The sequence below is a fragment of the Bufo gargarizans genome, chromosome 9, assembly GCF_014858855.1.
Source record: "Bufo gargarizans isolate SCDJY-AF-19 chromosome 9, ASM1485885v1, whole genome shotgun sequence".
Lineage (NCBI taxonomy): Eukaryota > Metazoa > Chordata > Amphibia > Anura > Bufonidae > Bufo > Bufo gargarizans.
This window is the reverse complement of record NC_058088.1, coordinates 179,932,535-179,950,788: the sequence shown is the minus strand read 5'-3', so window position 1 is coordinate 179,950,788 and position 18,254 is coordinate 179,932,535. Positions and strand designations below refer to the sequence as shown.

The following is an 18,254-nucleotide window of genomic DNA, read 5'->3' as shown; positions in this document are numbered from 1 at the left end:
GATTTGGCTGAGCTGCGGTTCTCTGCAGAGTACCATCAGGTAAAGCCCCTACAGTTGGTCTACTGTAAGTGGCCATTTTATTAAATATCGAAGCAGTGAATCATGGACGTGCGATGTCCACGATCTGCACAGTATTCACACATCGGTGGCTCTCCACAGAAGCATGCCCTATTTTTGCCCACGATTACGGATAACGTACATTATAGTCTATGTAACAACCATTGTACATGATGATATAAAACATACATACATACATATAGTCAAGCCACCAGGGTCTTGAGATTTTATTGGTGCAACTGCAAACCCTTTATGCGGCAGAAATCCAGCCCCAAATTCATCATAAATAGAGCAAGGGCTTCCAGGAAACCATCCTGTCTGCACAAGGAGGTCTCCTTCTAGACTACATCCATAGGTCATCGCTAGAGGCGAAGAGAGCAGAGGAAACTACCTGTGGACATCGATATCCCACAACCAAACTTCACCCAGACCATCTCCTTTGCTGCTAGAGGGAACCCGATACCCCAAACTAGGTGCAACTAAGTAGTCCTGCTAAAAGATACCAGAGACTCCCCCCTAAACAAAACATGGCGAAAGGGGATGAGTCTTAAATTTATCTTGTGCTCTCTCCCCCTCCTCAAAATGTGAAGGGGCTGGTACCGAATCCCTCCGTCCAAAGCGGTTATGATCAGGTGGAGAAGATAAAGCGTCTGCATGGCTAGGAACGGCAGGGAAGGCATGTATCTACGGACAGAGGGATCTCCGCTCCATCGCTGGGGATCCTTAGGACTTGACGGGCTGAATGGAGAGCAGGCTGCCAAATTTAAAGTGCTGAATCACAGGAAACTTCTCCAGACACTGCAAGAGATAAAGGAACAATCCTAATTAGAGGACACGGCGGTATAGAAGCAACGGCTAGTATGACAGGTGGTCAATTCACTCTCACATAAGATACGCACATACAGTAAAACTCCCATAAAACAGCAGAGCAGGGCACGGGCAAGATCAACATTTTTTCAAGTTTCAAGGGTATGTTTAATATGGATCAGTGTACATGGAAATACATTACTTATACTGTACTATACTCCAGAGCTGCACTCACTATTCTGCTGGTGGAATCACTGTGTACCTACATTACATTACTTATCCTGTACTGATCCTTAGTTACATCCTGTATTATACTCCAGAGCTGCACTCACTATTCTGCTGGTGCAGTCACTGTGTACATACATTACTTATCCTGTACTGATCCCGAGTTACATCCTGTATTATACTCCAGAGCTGCACTCACTATTCTGCTGGTGGAGTCACTGTGTACATGCAATTCTTATCCTCTACTGATCCCAAGTTATATTGTGTATTATACTTCAGAGCTGCACTCACTATTCTGCTGTGGGAGGTACTGTGTACATTACATTTCTTATCCTGCACTGATCCAGAGTTACATCCTGTGTACATAGTGACTCCAGAGCTGCACTCACTATTCTGCTGGTGGAGTCACTGTGTACATACATTACATTACTTATCCTGTACTGATCCTGAGTTACATCCTGTATTATACTCCAGAGCTGTACTCCCTATTCTGCTGGTGGAGTCACTGTGTACATAGATTACATATCCTGTACAACCTGTATTATACTCCAGAGCTGCACTTACTATTCTGCTGGTGCAGTCACTGTCTACATACATTACATTACTTATCCTGTACTGATCCTGAGTTACATCCTGTATTATACTCCAGAGCTGTACTCCCTATTCTGCTGGTGGAGTCACTGTGTACATACATTACATTACTTATCCTGTACTGATCCTGAGTTCCATCCTGTATTATACTCAAGAGCTGCACTCACTATTCTTCTGCATTTATTATAGTCCAGAGCTGAATTCACAATTCTGCCAGTTGTCACTGGAAAACGTCAAAAGGCTTAGGTCAGAAACCCCTAAGGGTATCATCTTCTGAAAAACGATGGCGCCAACCCACAGCTGAAATCTGCTAACCCCTGGATTTCTCCCACAGTTTCGCAACGCCGATCTGCCCACGGATTTAATTTGTGTGCGGACACCTGCTTCAATTTACAGCCTTCTTGAACTGGTGGAACTAATCGGCAGCACGGATACCATGTGGAAAATCCCCTGTGTGAACAAGCCCTGACAGGTTTTGTTCTACATTACTGTGGAGTGCGTGGTTTAAGGACTTTGCTTCCCATAATGCAAATCAACAGAGAACACAGACGCTGAACAAGCAGGGAACTTGCAGAATTATGATTACAGCTCAGGACTACAGTACAGACTGTACCTTGGGACCAGCACCAGATAACACCCCATTGATCTCTATGGATTGGTGGTCATTCGGAGGTGCAGGTCTGTCTGGGCGGTGTGTAACAAGCATATTATAATATATTTTGCAGACATGTTATATTCCTGGAGAACCCCCTGCTTAGCGCAAGCGTGTTTTCTGGGCTAAATCAGTATTCAGCCAGAGGCAAGCTATTAACTTACCTGGCACCGACGACATTGCACGGGCATGAAGTACTCAGTGACTCATGGCTCACCAATGTCATTATTTCCTTATGAAAGGCAAGACCATCACGACTCACAGGTAGGAGCCACAAACCGCCTCCGAGTGCCTGAGCGAGTCCTGTGAATAACACCGCACTGCGAGCCGCTCAGCAACGTCAGAACCGCATGGCGGCATTCTGATCTGTCACTGGAAAACCTACGTACGAATCTCTCGGGTGGCCCTTCACACCGGGCAGGTGGCAATACATTTCTACTGTTAATGGTTAAAGGGTTAATATGCCTCCATTATTTCCCAGAAACAGCGCCACATGTGGACTGTGCCTGGTACTGCACCCCAGACTTGTATGGGAAGGAGCTGCAGTACTGGAGACAGCCCATGGACAGGAATGGCGCGGTGGGAGGGGGAATTTTTTTCTAGTCCCTTTAACATGTCTCATGCAGTTCATGCAACTTAGGCCCCTTGGGCAGTGGTTCGCCCGTGAAGAATCCGGGTGTCAGTTTTCTGCCCTCCATACGTTCTACATATTCCACGGACACTGCTAGGCTGAAAATTAGTTTCCACAGCAGCCCTAGCAACGATCCGCGAAAACCATGGACCGAATACGGATGCCATCCGTGTTGTGTCCGTTTTTTTTCATGGACCTATAATGTGCATGAGGGATCCATAATTGTGGACACAAATCGGGCACGCTTCCGTGGTGTCACTAGTGGTAAGCCACTGATGTTCTAATACACACATTAAAGGGGTTCTCCGGGCTTTCACTATGGATGACCCATCCTCAGGATAGTTCATAAATATCGGATCAGCAGTACATGCGTACCGTCTCCCTTCCTGCTCACGGTTGCTATGTCCGCGATTCACGGATGTGTGAACGGGGCCTTAGAGCCCTGATTAGATCATACTAAGCCTTGCGCACGCGAGCGGATTTTCAGTATGCGTTCGATCCGAATTTTAGCGGATTGCACGCGGACCCATTTATTTCTATGGGACCGCAAAAAAAAAATATCTGATGTCATCCGTGTGCTGTCCACATCCATGTCGCAAATTACAGAACATGTCTGAGGGTCCATTCACACGGATCCTCAAAACACGGACCCCGGCCATGTGCGTTCCGCACATGGCCGGCACTATAATAGAAATGCATTTTCTTGTCCGTGGCTGTGGACAAGAATAAGACATGTTCTATTTATTTATTTTTTTGCAGGGCCGTGGAACGGAAGTGCGGATGTGGACAGCACACTGTGTGCTGTCCGCATCTTTTCCGGCCTCATTGAAAATGAACGGGTCCACACCCGTTCCGTAAAATTGTGGAACGGATGCGGACCCATTTTGCGGACGTGTGAATGGACCCTTATTCTTGTCCGTTTGGAGACCTGAAAAAGGCAAAGAAAAGTGCAGGATGCACACGGCTGGTATTTCGTATTTTGCGGATCTGCAGTTTACGGACACAGTCATGTGAAATAGGCCTAATGGCCTCCGCTTAGCACCGGGACACGTGCCTAACGTACGTGGCAAGTGTGCCCATAGAGCTCTATTAACCCAAACATAGGTCAAAGTGAACCCTGTTGGGGGAGTACATATCCATATAGAATAGATAGTAGACTACAGTAAAAAAAAAACGTACACCATGTGGCATGTTTTTCCACAATGCAGCTAAAAAAAACGGAAATCCAGGCAAATGCTGCTGAACGCTCTTGACGTACGCTGGTTTAATGCGTTGGGCGATCAAGATGCAGAGCGAAGAGACCCTTACTTGAATTACTGACCCCCCTAGGAGATCTGCAATGGCATCCATGTTTCTTCTCACCCAGCGTATAGAGCGGCGCAGCGGTGTCCTGCTGTGCCGTGGCTTTGCACAGGATGAGGTGGGGAGGGCGCGGACTGCGTGTGTGCGAGCGCGCTGTCTCTGCAGGAAGTTTACCACTAAGGAAGTTTTCACATGTGTGTGTGTGGGAAGAGCCCGGGACAGCACAGCTGCTCTCCCAAACGCCATTAACCCTGCAGCTGCCAGCGGATGGCTGCCCGGCCCCCTCATCTGTAACGCGTTACCAGACGGCGGCACCACCACGGTTCTAGGTCACTAAAGCGTAATGAAACGTTCTACACCACTTTTCAAGATTTCTGCTTGCAGTCAGTGAATGGATACATTCAGAGGCAGGAAGTATGCTTCACCGACTGGGCTGCAGGGCTTGTTAAAGGGGTTGTCCTATTACAACTTCCATCTACCAGATAGTTGGTCAGTGTCTGACCGCTGGGGTTCCTGGCGATCAAGAGAACCGCAGCTCATGTTCTTCTGTTTGAGTGCAGGAAGGGGGTCCTCATCTCTAGTTCAGAGTGGTGGAGAGCGTCTCTTATTCCGGAGGACCCGTCCTGTATTACAGCACATGGATGCAAATGGGATCTGTGTAATGCCCAACATTGCCTGTAGAGGCACTGCAGGGAAATTAAACATTTACCTCCCAGCGGGGGGGACGCTTTGTGATATTGTCAAGTGATCCTTTTCACAGGAATGCATTGTCCAAGTAAGAGTATCCGTGTTTTCTGGAAATGTACACTGATGGTCGAAAGGCCATCACCGTGTGGTCTATGGGAGTCAGATCGCCTCTAATTAGCAGAACAGAGCCACTGTGCACCGCAGCCTCCACCACGCTTATTCGGGTGCAGCGCCTCGTCAGGAGCTGTGGCAGTGTCTGGTACTGCAGCTCAGTTTCTTCATTCTGCTGATCAGAGGGTGAGAGGCCATAAACATAGATTCCCGGTAACAGGCTACAAAGGCACAGATCTGACTTCATGTATGACAGTGGTAACACACATGTCCATCCAGCAGGCCCCATTCTGTAGGAAGGTCCAAAATGACAAAAAGTGGGGCAATACAAGTAGATTGGACCCACAATACAGCACAGAATACCTCACCCACAGAACCAAATACCACAGTGCAGCACAATCCTCAGGATAGATCATCAATATCAGATCGGCGGGGGTCCGACACCCGTGCTGATCAGCTGTATGAGGAGACGTGTACAGTGCACACATGCCGTCTCCCTTCCTGCCCGCCAATCTGATATTGATGACCTATCCTGAGCATAGGTCGTTAATAGTAAAAACCCCTTTAAGCTGTCTGTAAGCATTAGATGTGGCCCAACCTGATGACTACAGCAGGGCCGGTCCATCTTCTAACCTGTATGAGGTCCTCCAGACTCTCCTCAAATTTTTGGGGCAGATAAGTATCAGGCAATTTAGATTTTAACTGCCCGATCCCTTCGATCTTGGGGAGATGAGGTTTTCTTCCCCCTCCTTTCAAAGAACACACGGACACTCGGGGTTGTGTCAAATCATACATTAGTTAGGCCAGTGTCAGCTAGGTGCCAGCACTCGGCTATTTTTCGGACTCCCATAGAGGTGAATGGAGGGAGGCCGCGCTTGTGTGGTGCACTCGCTGTTCTGGAGATTGGACCTGCAATTATCTGACATTAAGAGCATATCTAAGCAATATGCCGCCAGTGTCTTAGGTGAGACAACCCCTTTAAGCCTGCATGTGTATGGGAGGGTCAGGAGATATTGCCATTGAGTGTTCTGCTAACAGTCATCTAATGTATGGGAAGTCTAAGGGCTACCAACCAAGAGAGATTGGTGCCGTGCCCACATAGTGTCTGTAGAAATATTATTCGCACAATCCAACATGGAAGCCATTAAGTTCTATGAATCAAATCCTGCTATGCAGCCAATATCTATGGCCTGTTCCATCTCAGTGATTGTTTATGTTACATCCCTGTCCGCAGCACATCTCCTGTTTATAGGAGGAGCTGCGCTTCTGAAAAAAAAAAAATATATCTTTAGGGTCCATTCACACGTCCGCATTTTGCAGAACAGGTGTGGACCAGTTCATTTTCAATAGAGGTGGACCACACACAGCGTGCTGTCCGCATCCGCGCTTCCATTCCGCGGCCACGCAAAAAAAAAAAAAAAAAAAATAGAACATGTCCACTTCTATTATAGTGCCGGCCATGTGCGGTCCGCAAAATGTGGAACGCACATGGCCGGTGTCATGTGCGTTCCACATGCGGACGTGTGAATGGACCCTTATGCAGACATAAAAGATCTCATCAGCTGATCGGAAATGATCGAGAATGAATGCCAAATAGTCAATAATATGCCGGAATACGGAACTTAAAGGGGTCGTCTCACCTTAGACATTGGTGGCATATCTTGAAAATTGTAAGCCCTCGCGGGCAACGCGTCTGTAACTCGTCTTGTTCATGCTTCGTGCAATTGTCTGTATTATGTATGTGCACCGCTTATCATATGTACAGCGCCACGGAATGAATGGCGCTTCAAAAACAAATAATAATCTTGCTAGGACATTCCAGCGGTGTCCGATAGGAGCAGGTCCCACCTCCCATCTCCAGAACACATCTCCTCCATTCACTTCTATGGGAGTGCCGGAAAAAAAAGCTAGTCTCTTTTCAGAAGTTTAGTAGAAGTGAATGGAGGAGAGCACACTGCGCAAGCGCGGCCACTGTTCCATTAACTTCTATGAGACTGCCGAGCCTACTGCCATAGAAATGGAGGGTTGGCCGCGCAAGCGCTGTGAGCTCTCGTTCAATTTGGGGGTCTCCTTTCTAGAGACAGGTAGGACCTACACCTATCCTAGAGATATACCACCAATGTCTGAGGTGAGACAACCCCTTTAAGCTGGCCATACACATTAGCCGATCGCGACGACCATCTAATGTGTATGTGGGCCGTCCCAATGGGATAAGGATCGGGGCTGTTTGATTTCAACATGCCCCATCCTTTTGTTCATGGGGAGATAAAACCCCTGCAGCGAGACAGAGGTCGACCAAACGAGACGGCTATCTTATAGAGTTTGCCAGCCTTAGGCCTCATGCACACGACCGTTCTGTTTTTTTGAGTTCCGCAAACCGCAGAAAAAACGGAAGCCGGCCGCGTGCCTTCCGCAATTTGCAGAAGGGGCGGCCCATTGTAGAAATGCCTATTCTTGTCCGCGAAACGGACAAGAATAGGACATGCTATTCTTATTTGGCGGGGCCACAGAACGGAGCAAGAAATGCGGACAGCACACGGAGTGCTGTCCGCATCTTTTGCGGCCCCATTGAAGTGAATGGGTCCGCACCCGAGCCGCAAAAACTGCGGCTCGGATGCGGACCCGAAAAACGGTTGTGTGCATGAGGCCTTAAGTCGAGTCGGAAGCTCCTATCTGGAGGAATGGAACCTAGGATAAGTCAATGGGGTCCTTTGAGCGATGCAGATCCACATGTGGCTTTAGTTATACACGGAAGCCGCAACGCAGATGTGAACAGAGCCTTACATGGACAGCATTACCATCTCCGCTAAGAACTGCATGTAGACCGAGACCCTGATACCTTGCTCCTGCTCTGGCTTTTACTTGCAGGCATGCAGCTGCCGGTCCCGCTGATGTCATATGGGGGGGGGGGGGTTTACAGATCAGGCCGCCTGGAATTCCAGCCAGGGTGAAAGTTCACTCCGCTTCCCAGAGACTCGGGGGCCTGGTGGAGGCTGAGCAAACATGAGAGCAGCTCCAGAGCTAAAAGAGCTGTGCTGTTCTCCTGCGTATGCGCTGGTGTGAGGGGAACACACATCAAGAGATGAAAGGAAGAGGCCTATCAGTTTGTACTGACACACATGGGTGCAGTGTGTTGGCTCTGCAATCCTAATGTGAAGCAGCTCTAGCTTAGAAATCAATACCACACCTCCTTATACCGACAGGAAACCATTCACCAGCATAGTCCTCACACCGCCAGATGCTGCCTTACAACAGCGGCATCACAACGTGCATTATCCCACACATGGTGGGTGCCAATAGCATTATTCAGGGCGACCACGGCAGAACTAGGGTGCTCTAGCGGGGAGACGTCACTTGAAACGTGCAGCACAGAGCTTCAGGTGGGGGGGGGGGGTCAACTGACGAGCCCTATTGTCTACAGGGGTTTTTAGAGGCACCTATTGGTCTCCCCATCACTTGTCATGTAATGAAAAGAAAAAAACACTGACAGACATTGAAAAGAATTCGCCTACTTTCACACTGGCAGTAGCCTTTTCCGGTGGGGGAAAAGGCTGCCGCAAGTGTGATAGTAGCCTTAGGCATTTTCCTTTCTACCGTGTGGTGTATACAGCTCCTATGTGTCTCCATGGTTACAGACTACAAACAACCCGGCTGTAGTCTGATCCTGCAGTCATGTGATGCTTCACTCCCTCGGTCACCTTTCTATGGTCTGTAGGATCAGGCCACACATTAGGCTTTGTTTGCAGTCAGCAAGTACGCAGACACACCTAGGACTGCATGGCAGGATAGGTCATCAGTATAAGATCAGTGGGGGTCTGACACCCAGCAGCCAGCTGTTTTAAGTGGCCGAGCCCTGTGGCCTCTACCTAGGCCATGTGACATTGCAATGTGGCTGCAATACCAAGCATAGCCACTATCCAATGGACGGCACTGTGCTTGGTAAACTGCTAGGAGTCAAACCCCCACCGATCTGATACTGATGACCTGGGGATAGGTCATCAGTATTAAACATTTGGACAACCCTTTTAAAGGGAATGTCTGCTTTGGACAATGCTTTTTCGGTAAAAGGATCCCCCGATGTTGAAGGGGTTATCTAGAAATGGATAATGAAGATCTATCCTCAATGGGAATCAGCAGCAACTAGGCCATGTGATTGATGTACAGCGAGGTCACATAGCCTAGGACAGTGATGGCTAACCTCTGGCACTCCAGCTGTGGTGAAACTACGACTCTCAGCATGCTACATTCATTTCTATGGAGTTCTGAGAACAGCCAAGCAAGTGTACATCTTGGGAGTCGTAGTTTTACCACAGCTGGAGTGCCGGAGGTTAGCCATCACAGGCCTAGGAGGAGGTCATCGCCCTCAGAGTGCCCGGCCTCTCCTAACAGCTGATCGGCAGGGGTCCTGAGTGTTGGGCCCCCGCCGATCAGATATCGATAACCAATCCAGAGAATAGGTCGTCAATATTAATTACTGGAACCCCCCATTCACCTATAATCTGTACTCAGCTGCAACTGTTCATTTGTGCTGCAGCACTCCCACAGGGGACATAAAGTATTACATCCTACCTACTGAAATCAATGGGCTGTTAGTGTACAGCATGGACGTGTCGAGTCCTCCAGACAGAGACCTTCTTTGTAGCTGCGCTTTTATAGAGGAGACTCTTCTATTAAATCCCCCTAATGATAATGCCTGAACTATAGGACACAAGGTGTAGTGGTGTTCAGCTCTGCAGTGATTTGTAGGGCACCAGCTGAGGACCCCCAGCACTGCTCAGGTAGACCACGCTGTTCCCGTCCGCACCTGGCCTCTGTAATCGGAGGGCCAAACGGGAACAGAGATCTTTCTTAGCAGGAAGGAGACAGCGCAGACTTCCAAGAGACTGGCTCCCAGATTACAGAGGTATGTGGGTGGAACCTTACACAGGATGTGGAGCCGGCAGCGAGGGGGGAGAAGGAGGAAGGACTGATTCAGAGCTCCAGGAACTTTTCACCTCAGTAATTCTATTCAGTACAGGCGGTGCTGGCCCCTTTCACGGGTTAACAGACGAGTCTGTGGTAACAGAACCCAGATACATTAACCCCTGCTCCACTGATAAGTGTGTGGGCCTTCAGGAGACCATAAAACTAAAGCTGCTCGCACATGGCAGGATGTTCTACTGGGAAATGAGGGGACAGTGACCATACACTGACACAAGTAGACATCTTTATAGGAGTGCTGGACTGTCCTGTCATCCTGCAAAAGTAATGGCTGAAACATAAAAGTGTGTCCAAGTGGAGATCAGCGGCTGCCAAGTGTCTCTGGCCCAGACGTAGACATTAGAATTTTCTGCTGACAATTTAAAGGGGGTCACATGCGCATTTTCAGCATGGTAGGGAGGGAGCAGAGACCAACAGTATAACGAAACAATCAACTTTAGTTTTGTTTTTTTATGTTACCCCATTTGTTGATCTTGGGCAAATTTTTGCACCCCTGGACCAGGGAATATGCAAAAATGTTAAGTTTTTTTCTGAACAACCCCCACTTGGCAGGACCTGCTTCTCAGGGCTCTATTGCCCATGACAGTTGACCAGTTCCCCTTACAGTCAGGAATGGCCAACCAGCGGCTCTCCAGTTGTTGTAAAACTACAACTCCCACCATGCCCTGCTGTAGGCTAATAGCTGTAGGCAGTCTGGGTATGCTGAGAGTTGTAGTTTTGCAACAGCTGGAGAGCCTCAGGTTGGCCGTCCCTGCCTTACGTCATGACAAATGGCCACATGACGCAAGGGGATACGGTCTCCACCACGGCCAGGTGAAACCGGATGTTTCCATCGAGTTAGCTCAGCGGAGCATTGCAGGCTGGGAGAAAAAGGAGCGAGGAGCCGATGTATGTCCTGCCAAATGGGGGCTTCGGTGGCAGTGGTATTCTTCACAACCCCTTTAAATATCCTGGAAATCCTGGCAGACAGTTGTCCAACGACGTATCTAGAAGGCTAGACTATAACCTAATCTGATCCGTCTTTTATCCTGGAGATTAGCGGTGCCATATCTGTCAGGCAGCAGCTTCTCCACTTGTCCTATTAAAACGACATACACGTTGTGCTGAGGCAAATGTGCATGTTAAAGGGGAAGTCAGAGGAGAGCTGACGCTCATTCGGCACAACTGGTAAGTGCTCCAAGAACTGCAATCTAAGCCCATATTCACATCATGCTAAGCCCTACACTTAGAGAAGAGCTCCCGGCCTATACGCTAAGTGTATCCGAATGGCTCCATTCACCCAACAGAGGCCAAAGGAGCATCCATACATTAGTATACTGTGGAGAAAAGCCAACTAGGATTTTCTAACATACTGCAAGATAGAAGGGGTTTTCTTGCATGGGAGACATACAGCGTGTCATTGCATTCCTATACAGTGGCGGCGGAACAGGGATTTGCGTGTATGGACAACCCACAGCCACGCTACAAATCCTTGCCAGATCTCATCTGGTTCCACTGAAGCCACACAACAAGCCGGTGCCATGCACTACACCACAATACGGCAGACTATGGGTTTTTTGGTTGACACTGAGGTTTCTGATACCCCGCAGGTCAGAGAATACCACAGTTTAACCCTGTACAAATATCTGTGTGGTCACCAATGTGTGTCGGACAACGCGGAGGGGTCAGTAAAATGTACATTTCCTGATTAAATTTGGTTTGCTATGGAGGAATAAAAAAAAAAATCGGCAGCGATCAGTTATCCTGATAGCGGCCTTATGATGGGGCTTCCTCTGGAGGTGCTACTTTCAATATGAGACTCGTCACCCTCCTACAGAGAACCTGCGTCTTTCGCTATCGCTCAGCATGTGGTTTACTGGAAAGCTTTATCCCCTTCCTGGTCACAGCTTTTATAGCAATCTGCACAGGAGCCATGATCTGGAGGGCAGCACATAAAGAACACGCCGTCTCACCTCTGCCTTGTACATGCGGATGAGGCCTTGGTTGACTTTAGACCATGCAGGAACGGCGCTGATGTTCCACAGCTGATTGGAGTGTTCTGCAAACGGGCCGGTCTTCATCTACGAGAGAAATAAGCAGCAGATTGAATGAAGCGGCAGCGTGTAATAGAAAATGAGTTTCTTGAAGGACCTATGGTTAGTAGCTGACATTTTAGGCCCAGAGGACAACTACAATTTTCTATTTCCATCTTCAGCTTTTGGGCGGGTCCATGAGTTTCCATGGTTACAGACTACAAACAAACACACACTGTGTAGTCTGATCCTGCAGTCACGTTTTACTCATTTCCACCCGAATCCTTTACTTTCTACCGACTAGTAAAAGAGAAGGCGAAGGGAGCAACTAAGGGGACTTAGAGGTCTGTAAAGAAGCTGTATACACAAAACGGTAAAAGGTTTGTCAGGAGCCACGTTTTTTTTTCTCAATCTGCCATACTTAAAAGAACATTGAATGCAATGTATAGGACATATGATGGGTCTAAGCATGGCCCTCACTTCAATAATAAGATTATTATTCCTAACCCTGGGTTCACACCTGAGCGTTTCTGAGACGCGCATTTTACGCGCGTATTTGTCGCGCGTTTTTATGCACGTTTTTTGCAATAGTAAACGCGCGTTTGAGTGATTGACTGCAGTGTTGTCCAATGAGTCTATGGCCAAAACGCGCGACAAACACCCAAAAAAAAGCTCAAGAACTTGTTTATGCATCGGGCGTTTTACAGCGCGTTCAAACGCGCTGTAAAACGCTCAAGTGTGAACCAGGGCCATAGGGAAGCATTGGTTTTCACGTGTTGAGCGTTTTACAGCGCGTTTGAATGCGCTGTAAAACGCTCAGGTGTGAACTTAGGGTTATGCTTCTCCATTATGGAGAAAGGACATGAACAACCTCCCTTCCCCCACCCTTCTGAAATGCTACTATTGGCTTGGAAGAAACTTTGCTGATTTGTAGTAACAAGCGGTTAAAGGGGTTCTGCAGTTTTTTTTTAACTGATGATCAATCCTCTGGATAGATCATCAGCATCTGATCGGCGGGGGTCCGACACCCTGGACCCCCGCCGATCAGCTATTCGAGAAGGCAGTAGCGCCGCGGCCTTCTCACTGTTTATCGCTGGCCCAGTGACGTCACGACTAGTATATCAATGGGCTGGGGCGCGGCTAAGCTCCATTCAAGTGAACAGAGCTTAGCCCCGCCCAGACCATTGATACAAGTCGTGAAGTCAGTGGGCCTGCGCTAAACAGCGAGAAGGCCGCGGCGCTACTGCCTTCTCAAACGCTGATCGCCGATGGTCCCGGGTGTCGGACCCCCGCCAATCAGATGCTGATGATCTATCCAGAGGATAGATCATCAGTTTAAAAAAAACTGCAGAACCCCTTTAAATTGGACTGAATGCCACCATCCGGCACCTTTACCAAACTGTTCCTGCGGTTCCGCTCTGCGAATAGTTCTTCCACAAGCAATTACCTTAAAGTGGCTTCTAATGAGAAATACATTGACGGGATGGGGTCCACCAAGAGGCGTTTGATTTCATGCAATTTTTGGACAAAGTTAAAGGGGTTGTCCACAAGTCAGAAAATAAAAAATAAATAAAAATTATATTTATATTGAAGAGTACTCGCCTAAATATCCAGCAGCAATCCCACGGCGGTCTCTGCTTACCTGCTGCAAGCACTGTGCTTACTGGGATCACTGCTGAAGCCTCTAAGTCTCCTTTGTTTTAGGGTCCATTCACATGACCCTAAGTGTTTTGCGGATCTGCAAAACACGCATGTGTTCCGCATTTTGTGGAATGCCCATGGCCGGCACTATGATAGAAATGCCTATTCTTTTCCTCAATGGCGGACAAGAATAGGACATGCTCCATCTTTTTTGCAGGGCCGCAGAACGGAAGCATGTGTGCTGTCCCCATTGAAATTAATGGGTCTGCACTCGTTCCGCAAAATTGTGGAACGGATGCAGACCCAGAAATGCGGTTGTGTGAATGAACCCTTTTTGTCATATTTTATAACATTTGCTTTTTAAGTCTTGGCTTATCCACACTTTAGTTCTGCCATGATGAACTTTCAGAGACAATCCCACTGACTCCCTTGTGAGGCCTTGTCCACACTTCAGTTTTTCACCGACGTGTTCTGTCCGCATTTTCAACGTACAGCACACGTACCCATCGATTTGAAGGTGTCTGTTCACACATCAGTATGTTTTTACTGACCGTCGGTCAATAAAAAAAATTAATAAAAATCACGGAGACGTGCACTACTTTGGTAAGTGATGCGGACCCAACACACCCATTGAAGTCTATGGGTCCGTGAAAATCACAGACACAATGCGGATGGCATCCGTGGTGCATGTCTCAGATTTTTTTTTACTAACCCATTGCCAGTAAAAAAAAAAAAAAAATACTGATATGTGCACAGACACATTAAAATAAATGGATACGTGTGCTGTCCATGGAAAATGCGGATAGTACATGTCCATGAAAAACGGAAATGTGAACGAGGCCTGACTGTGTGAAAGCAGCTTAAGATCAGCAGTGCCAGAGGAACCTGGATACTGCTTCTCTATAATGAGATGAACGGGTGGCACCAGAGGTGACTGCCATCTCCTGTACAGAGACAGCGTTCCACCCAGGCTCCCCATCAGTGTCCATTTGGCTTCACATTTCAGAGATAAGCAGCTGTCTTACACAGGTCACCGCTTATCTCGGACAAAACGACATAATTGGACTAATTAAATTTTTAATCTGTCTGGATCTCCATATCCACCACTTCATGGAAAATTTTGGGGCTGTTCCTATAGATATGACAAATCCCATAAAAGTGAGATCTCCAAGTCTGGGCAGTAAAACTTTTGCACAGTGCGGAAGGGAATTATAGTCCTGGATAAAAGGGGTTTTCCCGAGATCTTTTTAACCGATGACCTGTCCCCTGGATAGGTCATCAGTAGGTGATCGGTGGGGGTCCGATGTCCTGGACCCCCGCTGATAAACTGTTTAAGGGATTGAGGCTGAGCTGCAATACAAAGCACGGCCACTATACAATGGGTGGCGCTGTGTTTGGTGAGCTAAGAGAAGGCTGAGGAGCTCACAGGAGCGCTGGTGTCTTCTCAAACAGCTGATCAGCGGGGGTCCCGGGTGTCGGACCCCCACCGATCAGATAGGAGAGGTCTTCAGTAAAAAGGTCTCAGAAAAACCTTTTAAGGGTATCGAGTGAGATGAAAAAACAAACAAAACATGGCTTTCTTTAAGAAATAGCGCCACGGGCTCTGTGTGGTACTGTAGCCGAGCTCTATTCACTGACATGTCTGATGTAGCAAATATTCGTGTTCCCCATAAATTACAATTCTGGAGCCCTTTTCCTTTAAAGGTCTAAACTGTGCCGTTACTCTGTTATTCCACCTGAAAACTTAGGAATAAATTGACTTCATTGTATGACATTGTCAGACTGTGCAGGGACAATTGGTGCCGACTATGAAGGGGCACGCCCCAACTGGTAAAACCCAGCTGGCAACGTATTCATACAATTCTAGGGGGAATAACAGACCACTGCAAATTGCAGAGTTAGAAGAAAAGAGGCTCCCAACCTTCTTTTTCATGGGGAATGCAAGGATTTACTAAAAGCAGGCATGTCAGGGGTGGTGACAGCTGCAATACCACAGCAGCCCTATGGGCACAAGTGGCGCATGTTTTTAGATAGGTTTTCCGAATTTTATACAGATACCCATTGTATCCGTAAATCAACACCCTCTTGCTAGATCCTCGCTTTAAACTAAAGGCGCCCATAAAGATTAGATGATTTCCGTCAGGACAGGCTGTGTATGCCGAGTTCCAGGCTTTCCATCAGTAGCAAATGCTGGTGAAAGGAAGGATTGGGCATACTGAATTTCAACCCTGCCTGATCCTTTTGTCGTCAAGGAAGTCTCCTACGTATGTATGTCTGTCGTCCAAACGAGTGCTAGGCTGGCTCATGCACACGAACATGTGCCGGCCGGGCCTGTGCTGCGGACTGCATACGGCGGCCCTACGGTCGGTGCCTGTGCATTGCGGACCCATTCACTTGAAGGCGGTGCGGAGGCACGGACAGAGTGCTTCCGTGGGGGGTTCCATGCCTCCGTTCCGCACCACACCTTTCGGATTGTGGACCCATTCAAGTCGGTGCCCGTTTATTGCATATCCGCAATACAATCCTGGCTGGCGCACAGGTTCGTTTGTGCGCGCGAGCCCCGAATGTGGAAGCGCACCTCAGCATTTAATAAAGCCGCCATCTCGCTTCTGCTTTTTCACTGGATAATAAGGGAAGGCTTGCAGCAAGGACAATCTGCTTTGACATGCAGATACACAGCCCGGTCACCGGGACGTTACACCGACGACACTTCCACTTCAAAGGTGTACTGCCGGCGTGTTAATCGGGACAGAAAGTGGTGGTGGTGGGGGAACTAAATAAAATAAAATAGGAGAGAAAACGCAAGGAGAGATCATGAGAGACTGCAGGAGAAAAAGAGCCTGAGACATCACATGATGGAGAGAGCGAGGGAGAGAGCCAATCCTGCAGTAACCTCAGGGGAATTGTATGAGTCAGAGAAGCCATATTGAGCAGGAAATTACTCACAGGCTCTGCGTTCCTGACTCTGCTCTCCCCAGAGAATGAGCCTTTTGTAAATGGTTCCTCAGTCAGTAAGAGGAGGGAGGGGGAGGAGGGGGGGAGAGGGATAGATGAGAGCAGCCCCTTCCTGTCAGTTCCTTCCCTTCCAGCAGAAATCCGAACCCTCCCTTCTCTAGGAAAAAAAAAAAAAGAAAAAAAAATCTCCTCCAAATTTAGAAGGGCAGAGTGAAGCGGCGACTGCGCAGGCAGAGGAGAGCGGTGCACAATGCTCCGCGCCTTTCAATTACTGCTCATCTCTCGTTAAGTCAGCATCGCTCATTCGAAACTTCACTGATCTCATCCTTTGTGGTGGAAGCTGCGCTTTCATTAACCCCTGAGCTGCCAGCCCCGAGACCATATCCGAAGCGCCCCTTTATCAACAAGCCTCGGGCAATTGGGGGGGGGGGGGGGGGGAGTATTGGTCTGTCAGTGAATCCCTTTAGAAGAGACGTGTGTAAAAAAAAAAAATATATAGAAAATTCTAGGCTGCAAGCAGATCGGGAGGAGACGGTGATGTTACCCCAGATCCCTAGGATGCGGTTTTACAAAGACCGTCCCTGGAGCGGGGTGCATGGACAAGGACCAACATCTCGGCGCCAGGTCCATGGGGCGTAATTAATTTATATCCTATGACCCCCCATTAAGTCCACACATTAGGGTTCATTTGATAGGAAGCCAATTAACCCATCAGTATGTAGCTGGGGTTTAGGAGGAGACACACGTGAACACGGAAAGAACATACAAACTCCATGCAGAGGGCTGGGATTTAGCCCATGGACCACAGTGCAGCTCATCTGCCGTCATCACAGAGCTCAGGGTTGTCCGTGGCTACTTTCTTCCAAAAACAGCACCACCCCTGTGTACAGGCTGTGTGTGGTATTGCATCCCAACACCATTCAATTCAATGGAGCAGAGTAGCAATACCATACACAACCTATGGACAGGAGGGGCGTTTTTTTTTGAAGAAATCAACCATCTTTTTCTAATCTTGGACATCTTTACTCTCACGTCGGTGGTTGGATTTCAACCCATTCAAACCCACTGTTTCCCCTCAGTGTAATCGGCGCTGATCCCGCGCTCGCCATAGAAATAACACGTAAATGGGCAGGTTTATGTCGGACCTAAGGAGGAGGCAGGCAGCATTGTTAGCCAGTGTTTGTGGCAGGGACCAGCCTGGGGGTGAAACTATGACTCCCAGCATGCAGACTTGCTGGGCTGGTCTCAGAACTCCCACAGAAGTGAATGGAGCTTGCTGGGAGTTGTAGTTTGACAACAGCTGGCGTGCCGGAGCCTGCTGAAGAGAACTGCATCAAACAAAGTGCCCACCTCCAACTTAAAGGGGTCCTCATCCTACAGCCGCTTTATTCCTCTAGTACCGAACAGATGTCTGGGCATAATGTAGCTTTTATGGGTCACCTTACAAAGTGGTGCAGGTGGCGGGTCCCCCAAGATGAAGAGTTTCCCCAGCTGCACACACTTCTGCAAGTGTTCCATTTTTAGGCTACTTTCACACTCGCGTTTTGGTCGGATCCGTTACAATAATACAACCGCCTGCATCTGTCATGATCCGTATTATCTG

General features: G+C 48.3%; 1 protein-coding gene across 1 annotated transcript in view; it reads right to left on the bottom strand.

Moving 5' to 3' along the window:
- Positions 1-269: 269 nt before the first annotated feature.
- PTPA (protein phosphatase 2 phosphatase activator) overlaps positions 270-18,254 on the bottom strand; it is a 42,566-nt gene continuing 24,581 nt past the window's right edge. The window contains exons 9-10 of the mRNA XM_044268423.1: positions 11,996-12,103; positions 270-855 (exon numbers count right to left, since the gene is read on the bottom strand). Of these exons, the coding sequence (XP_044124358.1) occupies positions 781-855; positions 11,996-12,103 (183 nt within the window). The 3' untranslated portion in view covers positions 270-780. The remainder of the gene's footprint in view (positions 856-11,995; positions 12,104-18,254) is intronic.